Here is an 18,550-nt window from a genome sequence, read left to right on the forward strand (position 1 = left end):
CAGCTTGGGCCCTGCACAGAGGGCTGGGGGCTGCCGGGCATCGCTGCCTCCCGCGGGGACACCGCTCGCCTGCGGTTTTCCTGCCCAGACACGGGGTCGGTGCCAGCAGCACCACCAGCACCACCAGCATTTTTCGCGCAGTAGTAGGTGGCCGTGTCGTCGGCCCTGAGGCTGTTCATCTGCAGCGTGAGCGTGCTCTGGGAGTTGTCCCTCGAGATGGTGAAGCGCCCTTGCACCGCCGACGCGTAGCCTGTGCTACTGCTGTAAATACCCGCGACCCACTCAAGCCCTTTCCCAGGCGCCTGTCGCACCCACTCCATGTTGACGCTGCTGAAGGTGAAGCCGGAGCCCTTGCAGACGAGGGTCAGGGACCCCCCGGGTTTCTGGAGGCCCCCTCCGGACTCGACCAGCTGCTCGGCCGCCTGCAGCCCTGCGGAGGGGCAGAAGCGGAGACCCCCAATTTCCCCAAACCCTGCTCCACATGGCCGCTGCTTTGTGGGAGCAAAAGCGCAAAAGCTCTGAGCGTCGTGTGGGGGTCTGGGCTCGGTCCGGAGGGTCCGGGCTGGGTGCAAGGCACCGGGCTTGGAGCAGGGCTTTGGGCTCAGAGGAAAGGGCCTGGGTTTGGTGCAGGGGTCTGGGCTGGGGGACGGGGTCCATACCCAGTGGAACCGTTTGGGGCAGCTGTTGAGATGCTGGGACACAGCGCAGGGATGTCCGGGGTCAGGGTGGGGTTCGGGCTTCATACAAGGGTCTGGGCTCAACGCAGAACGTCCAGGCTGGGTGCAGGGGTCCAGGGTGGGTGCAGGGGTCCAGGGTGGGTGCAAGAGTCTGGGCTTGCTGCAAGGGTCCGGGCTGGGATGATGCTGGGACTTAGGGACACAGTACAGGGATGTTGGGGCAAGGTGCTGGCTGGGATTGGTGTCACCACCAGTATAATCTTTCGCGCAGTAGTAGGTGGCCGTGTCGTCGGCCCTGAGGCTGTTCATCTGCAGCGTGACCGTGCTCTCGAGTTGTCCCTCGAGATGGTGAAGCGCCCTTGCACCGCCGATGCATATTCTGTGGTTCTACCATCGCTGCTAATATACGCGACGAACTCGAGCCCCTTCCCGGGCGCCTGTCGCACCCAGAGCATTTCGTAGCTGCTGGAGGTGGAGCCGGAGCCCTTGCAGAGGACACACGGGGCTGGGGTTTGGGGGAAGAGCTGGGGATTTGGGTATCATCCAGGGGACAAGGTTCATTGTAGGGATCCAAGATCAGTGCAATAGGCGTGGGCTCGGTGGAAATGGTTGAGGCTCAAGGCAAGGACCTGGGTTTGGTGCATGGGTCCATGTTTGGTGCAGGGGTCCAGGCTGGGTGCAGGGGTGTCAGCAATATGCTGGGACTAAGGGACACAGTGCGGGGATGTTGGGGCACGGTGCCGGGCTCAGCGCCACCAACACCAGCTTCTTTCGCACAGTAGTAGGTGGCCGTGTCATCGGCCCTGAGGCTGTTCATCTGCAGCGTGAGCGTGCTCTGGGAGTTGTCCCTCGAGATGGTGAAGCGCCCTTGCACCACCGGCGCGTAGTATGTGCTACTACTATCGCTCCAAATACTCGCGACGTACTCGAGCCCCTTCCCGGGCGCCTGTCGCACCCAGAACATGTCGGTGCTGCTGAAGGTGAAGCCCCAGCCCTTGCAGGACAGGGCTCGTGCAGGGATTCAGGCTCAAGGCAGGGTTCTGGGCTGGGCGCAAGAGTTTGGGGTCAGGACAGGGTATTTTGGCACAGTGCAAGGGTTTGGGGTGCCTGGGATGGACGCTGGGATTTGCAGACTCAGTGCAGGGATGTTCCGGCTCGGTGCAGGGGTGTGGACACGGTGCAAGCATTTTGGGGAGATGCTGGGATTTGGCACAGAGCGGATCCACGCTCAAGCTTGATGCTGGGGTCCAAGCTGAGGGCCGAAGTTTGGCACCGTGCAGAGGTTTGGGCTCAGGGCAGGGGGTTTTGGCTGCGTGCAGGGCTGGGGTCAATGGGACGGAGCAGGCAGGGTGCAGGGAGCCGGTTTGTGTGCACAAGACTGGGTCTGGGGGCAGGGGTCTGCTCTGGGGCAGGGGTCCAGACGGAATTCAGGTCACCGGGCACAGGGCATCGGAGCAGGGCAATGCCAGGCATCGCTGCCTCGCTGGGAAAAAACAATAACTGTAGGTTTTTTACCATACACGCACCACCAGGTTGTTTCGCGCAGTAGTAGGTGGCCGTGTCGTCGGCCCTGAGGCTGTTCATCTGCAGCGTGAGCGTGCTCTGGGAGTTGTCCTTCGAGATGGTGAAGCGCCCTTGCACCGCCGGCGCGTAGCCTGTCCAACCACCATCGTCGGTAATACCCGAGACGTACTCGAGCCCCTTCCCCGGTGCCTGTCGCACCCAGAACATGGCGTTGCTGCTGAAGGTGAAGCCGGAGGCCTTGCAGACGAGGGTCAGGGACCCCCCGGGTTTCTGGAGGCCCCCTCCGGACTCGACCAGCTGCTCGGCCGCCCGCAGCCCTGCAGAAGGAGCAAGGACAGAATTGAGTCGCCCGCTCCCGGCATCGCCCCCCATATCCGCGCCCGGGGAGGGGGTCAGCGGGGCTGGGTCCTACCTGGCAGGGCTGCGAGGAGGAGGAGGAAGGTGGAGGGAGGTGAAGCTGGGATATGACCTGCTGGGGGGTCCTCTGTGCCCAGGGGGGCTCAAGTGGGTCAGGAGGATGGTTAAAGCAGAGGAGGGTGCGAGGGGGCTTGAGCAGCCCTGGCCGGCCCCCAGCCCTGTTTCCAGACCCCTGACCCAACCCTTGACCCCTTCCACCGAGCCTGGACCCCTGCCCTGAGCTCGGACCCCTTGAACTGAGCCTGGACCAATGTCCTCAGCTTGGACCCTTGCTCCAAACCCAGACCCTTCCACCCAGCCCAGACCCCTGCACCCAACCCACATCCTTGCCCCAAGCCTTGACCGTTTGCCTTAAGCCCAGAATTCCTGCACCCAGTCTGGATCCTTGTAGCCACCCTCGTGCCCAAATCCTCGGCTCTTGAGCTCGCTGGATGCTGCCCCCTCAGCCCCGTCGTCCTTACCACCAGCACCACCACCGGTGATTTCTGCCACCCACTCGAGCCCCTTCCCGGGCGCCTGTAGCACCCAGAACATGCCGGAGGTGCTGGAGGTGAAGCCGGAGCCCTTGCAGAGCTGGGGGCTTGGTGCTGGGTTTTCAGAAAGATGCTGGGATTCTGGGACACACTACCATCGCTCTGAATACCCGCGATGAACGGATCCCCTTCCCGGGCGCCTGTCGCACCCAAACCATGCCGGTGCTGCTGAAGGTGAAGCTGGAGCCCTTGCAGAGGAGGCGCAGGGACCCCCCGGGTTTCCAGGCTCAGTGCAAGGGTCCAGGGTGTGGAGCAAAGGATCTGGGCATCGTGCAGGGGTTGGGTTCAGGGGTCCAGGTTCACTGAAGGGGTTTTGGGAAGATGCTGGGAATGGGGAAACAGTGCAAGGATGTTTGGTTGAGGTGCAAACAGTCCAGGTTCAGTGCACAGATCCGGGCTGAGGACATTGGTCCAGGCTCGGTTCAAGGGGTCTGGGCTCAGGGCAGGGGTCCGGGCTCGGTGGAAGGGGTCAAGGGTTGGGTCAGGGGACTGGAAACAGGGCTGGGGGCCGGCCAGGGCTGCTCAAGCCCCCTCGCACCCTCCTCTGCTTTAACCATTCCCCTGACCCACTCGACCCCCCGTGGGCACAGAGGACCCCCCAGCAGGACACATCCCAGCTCAGGCCCCCTCCACCTTCCTCCTCCTCCTCGCAGCCCTGCCAGGTGGGACCCAGCCCCGCTGACCCCTTCCCCGGGCGCGGATATGGGGGGCGATGCCGGGAGCGGGCAACTCAATTCTGTCCTTGCTCCTTCCGCAGGGCTGCGGGCGGCCGAGCAGCTGGTCGAGTCCGGAGGGGGCCTCCAGAAACCCGGGGGGTCCCTGACCCTCGTCTGCAAGGGCTCTGGCTTCACCTTGAGCAGCTACAACATGCAGTGGGTGCAACAGGCGCCCGGGAAGGGGCCTGAGTTTATGGCGAATATTGACAGCTATGGTAGCACATACTACGCACCAGCAGTCAAAGGGCGCTTCACCATCTCAAGGGACAACTCCCAGAGCACGGTCACGCTGCAGATGAACAGCCTCAGGGCCGACGACACGGCCACCTACTACTGCGCGAAAGCTGCTGGTGGTGCTGGTGGTGCTGCTGGCACCAGCCCCGTGTCTGGGCAGGAAAACCACAGGCGAGCGGTGTCCCCGTGCAGGCAGCGATGCCCGGCAGCTCCCAGCCCTTTGTGCAGCGCTGGCACAGCTGCATCTGCCTGTCCTGAGCCCGGACCCCGGCACCAAACCTGGATGCTTTGCACCAAGCCCAGACCCCTTGCAGCCAGCCGAGATTTGGGGCAAACGGTTGATGTTTGGGGCAAACGGTCAATATTTGGGGCAAAAAGTCCTGAGGTTTGGGGCAGAAACATTTGAGGTTTGGGGCAGAAGGTTGAGATTTGGGGCAAACGGGCGAGGTTTGGGGCAAAACCGGTCAAAGTTATGGTGCAAACAGTCGAAATTTGGGGCAAACTGCTGAGGTTTGGAGCAAAGATCTGGGTTGGGTGGGGGGCTCCCTGCTGGCTGCTGGTGTTTTGGGAAGATTTGGGGACGCAGTGCAGGGGTGTTGGGGCACGGTGACGGGTTCGGTGCCACAACCATAAGCACGTTTCGCGCAGTAGTAGGTGGCCGTGTCGTCGGCCCTGAGGCTGTTCATCTGCAGCGTGACCGTGCTCTGGGAGTTGTCCTTCGAGATGGTGAAGCGCCCTTGCACCGCCGGCGCGTAGCCTGTCCAACCACCATCGTCGGTAATACCCGAGACGTACTCGAGCCCCTTCCCCGGTGCCTGTCGCACCCAGAACATGGCGTTGCTGCTGAAGGTGAAGCCGGAGGCCTTGCAGATGAGGGTCAGGGACCCCCCGGGTTTCTGGAGGCCCCCTCCGGACTCGACCAGCTGCTCGGCCGCCTGCAGCCCTGTGGAAGGAGCAAGGACAGAATTGAGTCGCCCGCTCCCGGCATCGCCCCCCATATCCGCGCCCGGGGAGGGGGTCAGCGGGGCTGGGTCCTACCTGGCAGGGCTGCAAGGAGGAGGAAGGTGGAGGGAGGTGAAGCTGGGATATGTCCTGCTGGGGGGGTCCTCTGTGCCCAGGGGGGCTCGAGTGTGTCAGGGTGACGGTTAAAGCAGAGGAGGGTGCGAGGGGGCTTGAGCAGCCCTGGCCGGCCCCCAGCCCTGTTTCCAGACCCCTGACCCAACCCTGGACCCATTCTACCGAGCCCAGACCCCTGCCCTGAGCCCGGACCCCTTGAACCGAGCCTGGACCAATGTCCTCAGCTTGGACACTTGCGCCAAACCCAGACCCTTTGCACCAAGGCCTCCTCTGCAAGGGCTCCGGCTTCACCTTCAGCGGCAACAGCATGGGATGGATGTGCCAGGTGCCCGGGAAGGGGCTCAAGTTCGTCGCATATATTAGCAGCACTGGTAGTAGCACAGACTACGCGCCGGCGGTGCAAGGGCGCTTCACCATCTCGAGGGACAACTCCCAGAGCACGCTCACGCTGCAGATGAACAGCCTCAGGGCCGACGACACGGCCACCTACTACTGCGCGAGAGGTTATACTGGTGGTGACACCAATCCCAGCCAGCACCCTGCCACAACATCCCTGCACTGTGTCCCTAAGTCCCAGCATCTTCCCAAAACCCCTGCACCCAGCCTGGACCCCTGCACCCACCCTGGACCCCTGCACCAAACCCAGGTCCTTGCCCTGAGCCGCCACCATTTCCACCGAGCCCAGACGTTCTGCACTGAACTCGGATCATTTGCAATGAACCTTGTCCCCTGGATGATACCCAAATGCCCAGCTCTTCCCCCAAACCCCAGCCCTGCGCCTCCTCTGCAAGGGCTCCGGCTCCACCTCCAGCAGCTACGAAATGCTCTGGGTGCGACAGGCGCCCGGGAAGGGGCTCCAGTTGGTCGCGGGTATTTGCAGCGATGGAAGTGACAAATGCTATGTCCCGTCAGTCACGTCAAGGTCTTCCAGCATCCCAACATCTTCCCAAAACCCTTTGCCCCGAGCCTGAGCATCCCTGCCCTGCAGCCCCACATCCCAGCACCTTCCCAGCACCCCTGCACCCAGCACAGACCCTCGCCCTCAGCCCAAATACCTGCTCCATACAAAGAGCCCTGCCCGCACCCAGCTCCTGCCCCGTCCCTGGAGCCCCTGCCTGGCTCCTGCCCCGGGCACCCACACCCCATCCCGCCACCCTGCCTGCTCCGTCCCAGGGACCCCAAACCCCTGCCCCGTGCCCAAGGCCCTGCCCCGTGCTGCACCCCCTGGGAAGATGCTGAGAACTGGGGGAAGAGCGCAGAGATGTTTCAGGCTGGTGCGAAGGATCAAGGTCTGCGGGAAAACTGGTTGAGGTTTGGGGCAAATGGTCGCGGTTTGGGGCAACAATCTGTTGTGATTTGGGGGCAAACGGTCAACATTTGGGGCAAAACTGGCTGAGATTTGGGGCAAACAGTTGAGGCTTGGGGAAAACGATCGAGGCTTGGGGCAAAAACGGTCGAGGTTTGGGGCAAACAGTCGAGTTTTGTGAGAAAACCAGTCGAAGTTTGGGGCAAATGGTTGAGGTTTGGGACAAACGGTCGAGGTTTGGGCTAAAACGGTCAAGATTTGTTGCAAACGATTGATGTTTGGGGCAAAAATGGTCGAGGTTAGGGGCAAGCGGTGAAGATTTGGGGTAAACGATCGAGGTTTGGGGCAAAAACGGTCTAGGTTTGGGAGAAACGCTTGAGGTTTGGGCAAATGGTTGAGGTTTGAGGCAAAACCCGTGGAGATTAGGGGCAAATAGTCGAGGTTTGGGGCAAATTGACATTTGGTGCAACCGGTCAAGCTTTGGGTCAAAAATGGTCAAGATGTGGGGAAGTCACTTGAGGTTTGGGGCAAAAATGGCTGAGATTTGGGGCAAACAGCCAATATTTGGGGCAAAACTGTCTGAGATTAGGGGCAAACGGTGGAGGTTTGGGGCAAAAAGAGTCGAGATTTGGGGCAGAAATGGTCGAGGTTTGGGGCAAGTGGTCCAGATTTGGGGCTAACGGTCGAGTTTTGGGGCAAAAACAGCCTAGGTTTTGGGAAACGGTCAATGCTTGGTGCAAAATCAGGCAAGATTAGGGCCAAATGGTCGAGATCTGGGGCAAAAACATTCGAGGTTTGGGGCAAAGGGTCAATATTTGGGGCAAACACGGCCAAGCTTAGGAGCAAACGGTCGAGGTTTCGCACAAAAACAGTCGAGATTTGGGGCAAACAGTCAATATTTGGGGCAAAACCGGCTGAGATTCGGGGCAAACGGTTGAGGTGTGGGGCAAAAAGATTCGAGATTTGGAGCCAAAAGTCAAGGTTTGGGGCAAAAACTATCGAGGTTTGGGGCAAGTGGTCAAGTTTTGGGAGAAAAAACAGTCGAGGTTTGGGTCAAATGGTTGAGGATTGGGAGAAAACCGGTCGAGGTTTGGGGGAAACGGTTGAGGTTTGGGGCAAATGGTCGAGGTTTTGGGGAGATTTGGGGACACAGCGCAGGGGTGTTGGGGCACGGTGAGGGGTTCGGTGCCACAACCATAAGCTGATGGGGATTCTTTTTCCCAGCTAAATACCAGCATCAGCACTTTTCGCGCAGTAGTAGGTGGCCGTGTCGTCGGCCCTGAGGCTGTTCATCTGCAGCGCGACCGTGCTCTGGGAGTTGTCCTTCGAGATGGTGAAGCGCCCTTGCACCGCCGACGCGTAGTATGTGCTACTGCTGCTAATACCCGCGACGAACTCGAGCCCCTTCCCAGGTGCCTGTCGCACCCAAACCATGCTGGTGCTGCTGAAGGTGAACCCGGAGGCCTTGCAGACGAGGGTCAGGGACCCCCCGGGTTTCTGGAGGCCCCCTCCGGACTCGACCAGCTGCATGGCCGCCCACAGCCCTGCAGAAGGAGGAAGGACAGAATTGAGTCGCCCGCTCCCGGCATCGCCCCCCATATCCGCGCCCGGGGAGGGGGTCAGCGGGGCTGGGTCCTACCTGGCAGGGCTGCGAGGAGGAGGAGGAAGGTGGAGGGGGGCGGAGCTGGGATGTGTCCTGCTGGGGGGTCCTCTGTGCCCAGGGGTCTCGAGTGGGTCAGGGGGATGGTTAAAGCAGAGGAGGGTGCGAGGGGCCTTGAGCAGCCCTGGCCGGCCCCCAGCCCTGTTTCCAGACCCCTGACCCAACCCTGGATCCCTTCCATGGAGCCCGGACCCCTGCCCTGAGCCTGGACCCCTTGCAATGAGCCTGGACCAATGTCATCAGCTTGGACCCTGCACAGAGGGCTGGGGGCTGCCGGGCATCGCTGCCTCCCGCGGAGACACCGCTCGCCTGCGCTTTTCCTGCCCAGACACGGGGTCGGTGCCAGCAACACTACCAGCACCACCAGCAGCTTTCGCGCAGTAGTAGGTGGCCGTGTCGTCAGCCCTGAGGCTGTTCATCTGCAGCGTGACCGTGCTCTGGGAGTTGTCCCTCGAGATGGTGAAGCGCCCTTGCACTGCCGGCGCGTAGATTGTTAAACTACCATCGTTGTCAATACCCATGACGTACTCAAGACCCTTCCCGGGCGCCTGTTGCACCCAGTTCATGTCCTGCGAAAGGAGCAATGACACAATTGAGGCCCAGCATCTCAGCATCTTGCCAAAACCCCTGCACCGACCCCAGACCTCTGCCCTCAGCCCAGACTCTTGCACAGATCCCGCACCCTTGTAGCCAGCCCAGACCCTTGCCCTCAGCCCGCATCCCTGCAGCGAGCCAGGATCCTTTGCCCCCAGCCTGCAGCCTTCTCCTGTGCCCCAACATCCCTGCACTCTTCCCAGCATCTTCCCAAACCCCTTGCCCCAAGCCCAGACCCTTGCAGCCACGCTTCAGCCCTACCCTCACCCCACACACTTGCTCCCAGCCTGCACCATTTGCCCGCAGCCCAGACCCTTGCACCCAGCCTGGGCTCTTTACGCTGCTCCAGACCCCTACACCCAGCCCACACCCTTGAACCCAGCCTGGGCGCCTCGCAATGAGCTCAGAGCACTGCAGGGTGCCCAGATCCACAGATCGTGGCCCAAATCCTGCCCTGCGCCTCCTCTGTGATGGCTCCGGCTTCACCTTCAGCAGCACCAACATGGTTTGGGCGAGGCAGGCACCTGGGAAGGGGATCCAGTTCCATGCAGCTATTTGGAGCGATGGTAGCCGCACGGGGTACGCCCCATCAGTCAAGTCAGCGTCTTCCAGCGTCCCGCCATCTTCCCACCCCCTTTGCCCCGAGCCTGAGCATCCCTGCCCTGCAGCCCAACATCCAGCACCCTCTTTGCACCCTTGCACCAAGCACAGACCCGTGCACCAAGATAAAACCCCTGCTCCGTGTTCAGAGCCCTGCCTGTACCCAGCTCCCTGCCCTGTCCTCACGTCCCCTGCCCAGCTCCAGCCCCGTGCACCCAGACCCCATCCCTGCACCCTGCTTACTCCGTCCCAGAGACTGCACGGGGCCAAAGTCCCCTGTCCCGACCCCAAACGCCAACGCTCAGCCCAAAACCCTGCCTTGAGCCTGAATCCCTGCACGAGCCCTGTCCTGCAAGGGCTCCGACTTCACCTTCAGCAGCTACGACATGTTCTGGGTGCGACAGGCGCCCGGGAAGGGGCCCGAGTTCATCGCGAATATTGACAGCTATGGTAGCACAGACTACGCACCGGCAGTCAAAGGGCGCTTCACCGTCTCGAGGGACAACTCCCAGAGCACGCTCACGCTGCAGATGAACAGCCTCAGGGCCGACGACACGGCCACCTACTACTGCCCGACAAGCGCTGGTGCTTGCTTCGACGTCGGCACTGTGCCCCAACGTCCGTGCCCTGTGTCCCCACATCTCACCATGGTCCCAAAACCCCTGCACCCAGCCTGGACCCTTCCGCCCAGCCCACACCCCTGCTCCCAACCCACATCCTTCACCCTAGCCTTAAGACCATTTGCCTTAAGCACAGAATTCTTGCACCCAGGCTGGACCCTTGTAGCCACCCTGGTGCCCAAAACCTGCGCGGTGCAGAAACCCAAGAGCCGCTTTCATTTCCGGATGCCTTGTGCAGCCCTGCCCCGAGCCCACGCACCTGCGAGGGCTGAGACTGCGACTTCAGCAGCGACAGCATGTTCTGGGTGCGACAGGGAAGGGGCGCCAGTTCGTCGCAGATATTAGCAGCGATGGTAGTTACACAGAGTACGCGCCGGCGGTGCAAGGGCGCTTCACCATCTCGAGGGACGACTCCCAGAGCACGCTCACGCTGCAGATGAACAGCCTCAGGGCCGACGACACGGCCACCTACTACTGTGCAAAACAAGATGGTGGTGCTGGTTGCACCTGTGGCACCGACCCCGTGTCTGGGCAGGAAAAGCGCAGGCGAGCGGTGTCCCCGCGGAGGCAGCGATTCCCGGCAGCTCCCAGCCCTCTGTGCAGCGCTGGCACAGCTGCATCTGCCTGTCCTGAGCCCGGACCCCGGCACCAAACCTGGATGCTTTGCACCAAGCCCAGACCCCTTGCAGCCAGCCCAAACAGGGGGACCTGGGGGGTCTCCCCTTCTGCCCCTCCCCAGGACTGTGGGTGGTTGTGGAGCTGGTCGAGTCCAGAGGGGGCCTCCAGACACCCGGGGGGTCCCTGCACCTCCTCTGCAAGGGCTCCGGCTTCACCTTCAGCAGCACCGGCATGGTTTGGGTGCAACAGGCGCCCGGGAAGGGGATCCGTTCATCGCAGGTATTCAGAGCGATGGTAGTGTGTCCCAGAATCCCAGCATCTTTCTGAAAACCCAGCACCAAGCCCACAGCTCTGCAAGGGCTCCGGCTTCACCTCCAGCACCTCCGGCATGTTCTGGGTGCTACAGGCGCCAGGGAAGGGGCTCGAGTGGGTGGCAGAAATCACCGGTGGTGGTGCTGGTGGTAAGGACGACGGGGCTGAGGGGGCAGCATCCAGCGAGCTCAAGAGCCGAGGATTTGGGCACGAGGGTGGCTACAAGGATGCAGACTGGGTGCAGGAATTCTGGGCTTAAGGCAAACGGTCAAGGCTTGGGGCAAGGATGTGGGTTGGGTGCAGGGGTCTGGGCTGGGTGGAAGGGTCCGGGCTGGGTGCAGGGGTTTTGGGAAGATTCTGGGATGTGGGGACACAGTGCAGGCATGTTCTGGTTTAGTGCAAGTAGTCCTGGCTCAGTGCCAGGGGTTTCAGGAAGATGCAGGGGTTTGGGGACACGTGCAGGGGCGTCGGGGCACGGTGCTGCGGTCGGAGCCACCTCCAGCTTGTTTTGCTGCAAGGGCTCCGGCTTCACCTTCAGCAGCACCGTCATTGTTTGGGTGCGACAGGCACCTGGGAAGGGGCTCGAGTTCGTCGCGGGTATTAGCAGCAGTAGCACATACTACGCGTCGGCGGTCAAAGGGCGCTTCACCATCTCGAGGGACAACTCCCAGAGCACGGTCACGCTGCAGATGAACAGCCTCAGGGCCGACGACACGGCCACCTACTACTGCGCGAAACAACCTGGTGGTGGTGGCACCGACACTTGCACCGTGCCCCAACACCCCTGCGCTGCGTCCCCACATCCCAGCGTCTTCCTGAAACCCCTGCCTCCTTCCTGCAGCCCTGCACCCAGCCTGGGCCCTTGCACACAGCTGCACCCCTACCCCACACCCACACCCTGAGCCCTCTTCGAGGTTACACCAGCCCTGGGGGAGCAAAGCTGGGGTCCCTGGGGGGGTCTGGGCACAGGAGGGGTCCGTGCTCGCTGAAGTGTCTGGGTTCAGTGCACTGGGCCATGCTTGGGGCAGGCGTCCATGCTCGGTGCAGGGGTTTGGGAAGCTGCTGCGATGCTGGGACGCGCTGCAGGGACGTTGGGGCTCGGTGCTGCGGTCCAGGCTGGGGCAGGCAGATGAACCGGCTGGAGCCGTCCCAGCGCGGCACAGAGGGCTGGGGGCTGCCGGGCATCGCTGATGGGGATTCTTTTTCCCAGCTAAACACCACCACAACTATATTTCGCGCAGTAGTAGGTGGCCGTGTCGTCAGCCCTGAGGCTGTTCATCTGCAGCGTGAGCGTGCTCTGGGAGTTGTCCCTCGAGATGGTGAAGCGCCCTTGCACCGCCGACGCGTAGCCTGTGCTACTGCTGTAAATACCCGCGACCCACTCGAGCCCCTTCCCAGGCGCCTGTCGCACCCACTCCATGTTGACACTGCTGAAGGTGAAGCCGGAGGCCTTGCAGACGAGGGTCAGGGACCCCCCGGGTTTCTGGAGGCCCCCTCCGGACTCGACCAGCTGCACGGCCGCCTGCAGCCCTGCGGAAGAAGGAAGGACAGAATTGAGTCGCCCGCTCCCGGCATCGCCCCCCATATCCGCGCCCGGGGAGGGGGTCAGCGGGGCCGGGTCCTACCTGGCAGGGCTGCGAGGAGGAGGAGGAAGGTGGAGGGGGGCGGAGCTGGGATGTGTCCTGCTGGGGGGTCCTCTGTGCCCATGGGGGCTCGAGTGGCTCAGGGGGATGGTTAAAGCAGAGGAGGGTGCGAGGGGGCTTGAGCAGCCCTGGCCGGCCCCCAGCCCTGTTTCCAGACCCCTGACCCAACCCTGGACCCCTTCCACGGAGCCCGAACCCCTGCCCTGAGCCCGGACCCCTTGCACTGAGCCTGGACCCCTGCACAGTGCAGAAACCCTTTGCTTTGAGCCCCGAACCCTTGCACTGAGCCTGGACCTCTGCCCGAACCTGGACCTCTGAAATGAGCCCAGACCCCTTCCTGTGCCCAAACCCCCCTGCACCCCAGCTTTGCTCCCCTGAAGCTGGTGCCAGCCTGCAGCAAGGCACAGAGGGACCTGGGGGGTCCCCTCTTCTGCCCCTCCCCAGGGCTGTGGGCGGCCGTGCAGCTGGTCGAGTCCGGAGGGGGCCTCCAGACACCCAGGGGGTCCCTGCGCCTCCTCTGCAAGGGCTCTGGCTTCACCTTCAGCGGCACCAGCATGGGATGGGTGCGACAGGCGCCCGGGAAGGGGATCCGGTTCATCGCGCAAATTAACACTGGTGGTAGTGGCACAAACTACGCGCCGGCGGTGCAAGGGCGCTTCACCATCTCGAGGGACAACTCCCAGAGCACGCTCACGCTGCAGATGAACAGCCTCAGGGCCGACGACACGGCCACCTACTACTGCGCGAAAGCTGCTGATGGTGCTGGTGGTGCTGCTGGCACCGACCCCGTGTCTGGGCAGGAAAAGCGCAGGCGAGCGGTGTCCCCGCGGGAGGCAGCGATGCCCGGCAGCCCCCAGCCCTCTGTGCAGGGTCCAAGCTGATGACACTGGTCCAGGCTCATTGCAAGGGGTCCAGGCTCAGGGCAGGGGTCCGGGCTCCGTGGAAGGGATCCAGGGTTGAGTCAGGGGTCTGGAAACAGGGCTGGGGGCCGGCCAGGGCTGCTCAAGCCCCCTCGCACCCTCCTCTGCTTTCACCATCCCCCTGAGCCACTCGAGCCCCCCTGGGCACAGAGGACCCCCCAGCAGGACACATCCCAGCTCAGGCCCCCTCCACCTTCCTCCTCCTCCTCGCAGCCCTGCCAGGTAGGACCCAGCCCCGCTGACCCCCTCCCCGGGCGCGGATATGGGGGGCGATGCCGGGAGCGGGCGACTCAATTCTGTTGAGATTTGGGGGCAAACGGTCAACATTTGGGGCAAAACAGTCGAGATTTGCGGCAAACAGTCGAGGTTAGGGGCAAAAAATGTTGACATCTGGGGCAACCGGTCGAGGTTAGGGGCAAAAATGGTCAAGATCTGGGGCAATCACTTCAGGTATGGGGCAAATGTTTGAGATTTGGGGCAATCGCTTGAGTTTTAGGGCAAAAATGGCTGAGATATTAGGGCAAACAGTCAATATTTGGTGCAAAACCAGCTCAGATTAGGGGCAAATGGTGGAGGTCTGGGGCAAAAAGAGTCGAGATTTGGGGCAAACAGTCAGGGTTTGGGGAATGGTCAAGATCTGGCAGAAAACCAATCGAGGTTTGGGACAAATGATAGAGTTTTGGGAGAAAAGCGGATGAGGTTTTGGGGAAATGGTTGAGTTTCGGGGCAAACGGTCAAGATTTGGGCAAAACCGGTCAAGATTTGGTGCAAACGATCAAGGTATGTGGCCAAAATAGTCGAGGTTTGGGGCAAAACCAGTTGAGATTTGGGGCAAACAGTTGAGGTTTGGGGAAAACGATTGAGATTTGGGGCAAAAACGGTCGAGGTTTGGGAAAAATGGTTGAGTTTTGGGACAAACGGGCAAGGTTTGGACTAAAATGGTTGAGATTTGGGGCAAATGCTCGAGGTTTGGGGCAGAAATGGTCGAGGTTTGGGGCAAGTGGTCCAGATTTGGGGCTAACGGTTGAGATTTGGGGCAAAAATGGCCTAGGTTTTGGGAAACGGTCAATATTTGGTGCAAAATCAGGTGAGATTAGGGCCAAATGGTCGAGTTCTGGGGCAAAAACATTCGAGGTTTGGGGCAAAGGGTCAATATTTGGGGCAAACAAGGCCAAGCTTAGGAGCAAACGGTCGAGGTTTGGGGCAAAAACGGTCGAGATTTGGGGCAAACAGTCAATATTTGGGGCAAAACCGGCTGAGATTAGGGGCAAACGGTTGAGGTGTGGGGCAAAAAGATTCGAGACTTGGAGCCAAAAGTCAAGGTTTGGGGCAAAAACTATTGAGGTTTGGGGCAAGTGGTCAAGTTTTGGGAGAAAAAACAGGCAAGGTTTGGGTCAAATGGTTGAGGATTGGGAGAAAGCCGGCCGAGGTTTGGGGCAAATGGTTGAGTTTCGGGGCAAATGGTCGAGGTTTTGGGGAGATTTGGGGACGCAGCGCAGGGGTCTTGGGGCACGGTGAGGGGTTCGGTGCCAGCACCATCAGCACTATTCGCGCAGTAGTAGGTGGCCGTGTCGTCGGCCCTGAGGCTGTTCATCTGCAGCGTGAGCGTGCTCTGGGAGTTGTCCTTGGAGATGGTGAAGCTCCCTTTGACCGCCGGCGCGTAGTATGTGCTACCACTGCTGCCAATAGCTCCGACCCACTCGAGCCCCTTCCCAGGCGCCTGTCGCACCCAAACCATGCTGGTGCTGCTGAAGGTGAAGCCGGAGCCCTTGCAGACGAGGGTCAGGGACCCCCCGGGTTTCTGGAGGCCCCCTCCGGACTCGACCAGCTGCTCGGCCGCCCGCAGCCCTGCGGAAGGAGGAAGGACAGAATTGAGTCGCCCGCTCCCGGCATCGCCCCCCATATCCGCGCCCGGGGAGGGCGTCAGTGGGGCTGGGTCCTACCTGGCAGGGCTGCGAGGAGGAGGAGGAAGGTGGAGGGGGGCGGAGCTGGGATGTGTCCTGCTGGGGGGTCCTCTGTGCCCAGGGGGCTCGAGTGGGTCAGGGGGATGGTTAAAGCAGAGGAGGGTGCTGTGGGATAATGGGATAAGTGCCTCCCCGGCAAACTTAGAAATCTCTGTAGAGTCACTTTATTCTCTTTCAACGTGTGTGTAGCCGGCAGCGTTACTCACGCTGTTGGTTTTTGCACGTGCTTTGCAGACAGTGAATTTCTCCCCGGTCATCCAAAGCCCCCGTGTGCCTGTTGCTCTAACAAACTGCGCTCTTCACTAATCTGCCCTTAGTTCTCCGTGAACACGACCAGACTCTTTAAGCGTGGCCGTGATAGTTCATGCAACACGACCAGACCGGGGGTGCAGCGCGTGATTCGTGAATCCGTAATCGTGAAGTTCAGTACGCTGGACGCGACCGGACTTCTCACGTTGTCAGATGAAGGCTGTCGCCTTGACGGACGTTGCGAAGCTGTTTCAGTGAAAGCCCTGAGAGGGCTCGGACAGGCAAACGTTGACTCTGATGGGTGGGTGCACGTGCAGTCCTCAGAAAATAACCGTGGAGCAAGTCTGAGACTAAGACTGGACTCAGCCGCACCAAGAGTTGAGAAAGCAAGGGGGTCCGGTCTGAACCTCGTGACTCAACGGGAGGGTTCCCCCCCCAGCCACTCCTCAGACTCCTACGCGACAGTAACTCTGAACGCAACAGGTACGAGGGGGCTTGAGCAGCCCTGGCCGGCCCCCAGCCCTGTTTCCAGACCCCTGACCCAACCCTGGACCCCTTCCATGGAGCCTGGACGCCTGCCCTGAGCTCAGACTCCTTGAATTGATCCTGGACCAATGTCATCAGCTTGGGCCCTGCACAAAGGGCTGGGGGCTGCTGGGCATCGCTGCCTCCCGCGGGGACACCGCTCGCCTGCGGTTTTCCTGCCCAGACACGGGGTCGGTGCCAGCAGCACCACCAGCACCACCAGCATTTTTCGCGCAGTAGTAGGTGGCCGTGTCGTCGGCCCTGAGGCTGTTCATCTGCAGCGTGACCGTGCTCTGGGAGTCGTCCTTGGAGACGGTGAAGCGCCCTTTGACCGCCGGTGCGTAGCCTGTCCAACCACCACCGCTGTTAATACCCGCGACGTACTCGAGCCCCTTCCCGGGCGGCTGTCGCACCCAGTTCATGCCGGTGCTGCTGAAGGTGAAGCCGGAGCCCTTGCAGAGGAGGCGCAGGGACCCCCCGGGTTTCTGGAGGCCCCCTCCGGACTCGACCAGCTGCTCGGCCGCCTGCAGCCCTGCGGAGGGGCAGAAGCGGAGACCCCCAATTTCCCCAAACCCTGCTCCACATGGCCGCTGCTTTGTGGGAGCAAAAGCGCAAAAGCTCTGAGCGTCGTGTGGGGGTCTGGGCTCGGTCCGGAGGGTCCGGGCTGGGTGCAAGGCACCGGGCTTGGAGCAGGGCTTTGGGCTCAGAGGAAAGGGCCTGGGTTTGGTGCAGGGGTCTGGGCTGGGGGACGGGGTCCATACCCAGTGGAACTGTTTGGGGCAGCTGTTGAGATGCTGGGACACAGTGCAGGGATGTCCGGGGTCAGGGTGGGGTTCGGGCTTCATACAAGGGTCTGGGCTCAACGCAGAACGTCCAGGCTGGGTGCAGGGGTCCAGGGTGGGTGCAGGGGTCCAGGGTGGGTGCAGGGGTCCAGGGTGGGTGCAAGAGTCTGGGCTTGCTGCAAGGGTCCGGGCTGGGATGATGCTGGGACTTAGGGACACAGTACAGGGATGTTGGGGCAAGGTGCTGGCTGGGATTGGTGTCACCACCAGTATAATCTTTCGCGCAGTAGTAGGTGTCCGTGTCGTCGGCCCTGAGGCTGTTCATCTGCAGCGTGACCGTGCTCTCGAGTTGTCCCTCGAGATGGTGAAGCGCCCTTGCACCGCCGATGCATATTCTGTGGTTCTACCATCGCTGCTAATATATGCGACGAACTCGAGCCCCTTCCCGGGCGCCTGTCGCACCCAGAGCATTTCGTAGCTGCTGGAGGTGGAGCCGGAGCCCTTGCAGAGGACACACGGGGCTGGGGTTTGGGGGAAGAGCTGGGGATTTGGGTATCATCCAGGGGACAAGGTTCATTGTAGGGATCCAAGATCAGTGCAATAGGCGTGGGCTCGGTGGAAATGGTTGAGGCTCAAGGCAAGGACCTGGGTTTGGTGCATGGGTCCATGTTTGGTGCAGGGGTCCAGGCTGGGTGCAGGGGTGTCAGCAATATGCTGGGACTAAGGGACACAGTGCGGGGATGTTGGGGCACGGTGCCGGGCTCAGCGCCACCAACACCAGCTTCTTTCGCACAGTAGTAGGTGGCCGTGTCGTCGGCCCTGAGGCTGTTCATCTGCAGCGTGAGCGTGCTCTGGGAGTTGTCCCTCGAGATGGTGAAGCGCCCTTGCACCGCCGGCGCGTAGTATGTGCTACTACTATCGCTCCAAATACTCGCGACGTACTCGAGCCCCTTCCCGGGCGCCTGTCGCACCCAGAACATGTCGGTGCTGCTGAAGGTGAAGCCCCAGCCCTTGCAGGACAGGGCTCGTGCAGGGATTCAGGCTCAAGGCAGGGTTCTGGGCTGGGCGCAAGAGTTTGGGGTCAGGACAGGGTATTTTGGCACAGTGCAAGGGTTTGGGGTGCCTGGGATGGACGCTGGGATTTGCAGACTCAGTGCAGGGATGTTCCGGCTCGGTGCAGGGGTGTGGACACGGTGCAAGCATTTTGGGGAGATGCTGGGATTTGGCACAGAGCGGATCCACGCTCAAGCTTGATGCTGGGGTCCAAGCTGAGGGCCGAAGTTTGGCACCGTGCAGAGGTTTGGGCTCAGGGCAGGGGGTTTTGGCTGCGTGCAGGGCTGGGGTCAATGGGACGGAGCAGGCAGGGTGCAGGGAGCCGGTTTGTGTGCACAAGACTGGGTCTGGGGGCAGGGGTCTGCTCTGGGGCAGGGGTCCAGACGGAATTCAGGTCACCGGGCACAGGGCATCGGAGCAGGGCAATGCCAGGCATCGCTGCCTCGCTGGGAAAAAACAATAACTGTAGGTTTTTTACCATACACGCACCACCAGGTTGTTTCGCGCAGTAGTAGGTGGCCGTGTC

General features: G+C 61.5%; 3 gene segments (V, D, J or C); 1 reads left to right on the plus strand and 2 right to left on the minus strand.

The window, feature by feature from the left end:
* Positions 1-2,109: 2,109 nt before the first annotated feature.
* Positions 2,110-3,152, minus strand: LOC140645777 (immunoglobulin heavy variable 3-23-like). The segment is given in 3 exon segments: positions 2,110-2,518; positions 2,614-2,685; positions 3,080-3,152. Coding segments are annotated over 3 exon segments (554 nt in total).
* Positions 3,153-4,571: 1,419 nt separating this feature from the next.
* LOC140645778 (immunoglobulin heavy variable 3-23-like) lies at positions 4,572-5,335 on the minus strand. The segment is given in 2 exon segments: positions 4,572-5,044; positions 5,140-5,335. Coding segments are annotated over 2 exon segments (669 nt in total).
* Positions 5,336-12,618: 7,283 nt separating this feature from the next.
* Positions 12,619-13,412, plus strand: LOC140645779 (immunoglobulin heavy variable 3-23-like). The segment is given in 2 exon segments: positions 12,619-12,637; positions 12,976-13,412. Coding segments are annotated over 2 exon segments (456 nt in total).
* The last annotated feature ends 5,138 nt before the right edge of the window (positions 13,413-18,550 follow it).

The sequence above is a fragment of the Ciconia boyciana genome, unplaced genomic scaffold (genome assembly GCF_034638445.1).
Source record: "Ciconia boyciana unplaced genomic scaffold, ASM3463844v1 HiC_scaffold_38, whole genome shotgun sequence".
Taxonomy (NCBI): Eukaryota; Metazoa; Chordata; class Aves; order Ciconiiformes; family Ciconiidae; genus Ciconia; species Ciconia boyciana.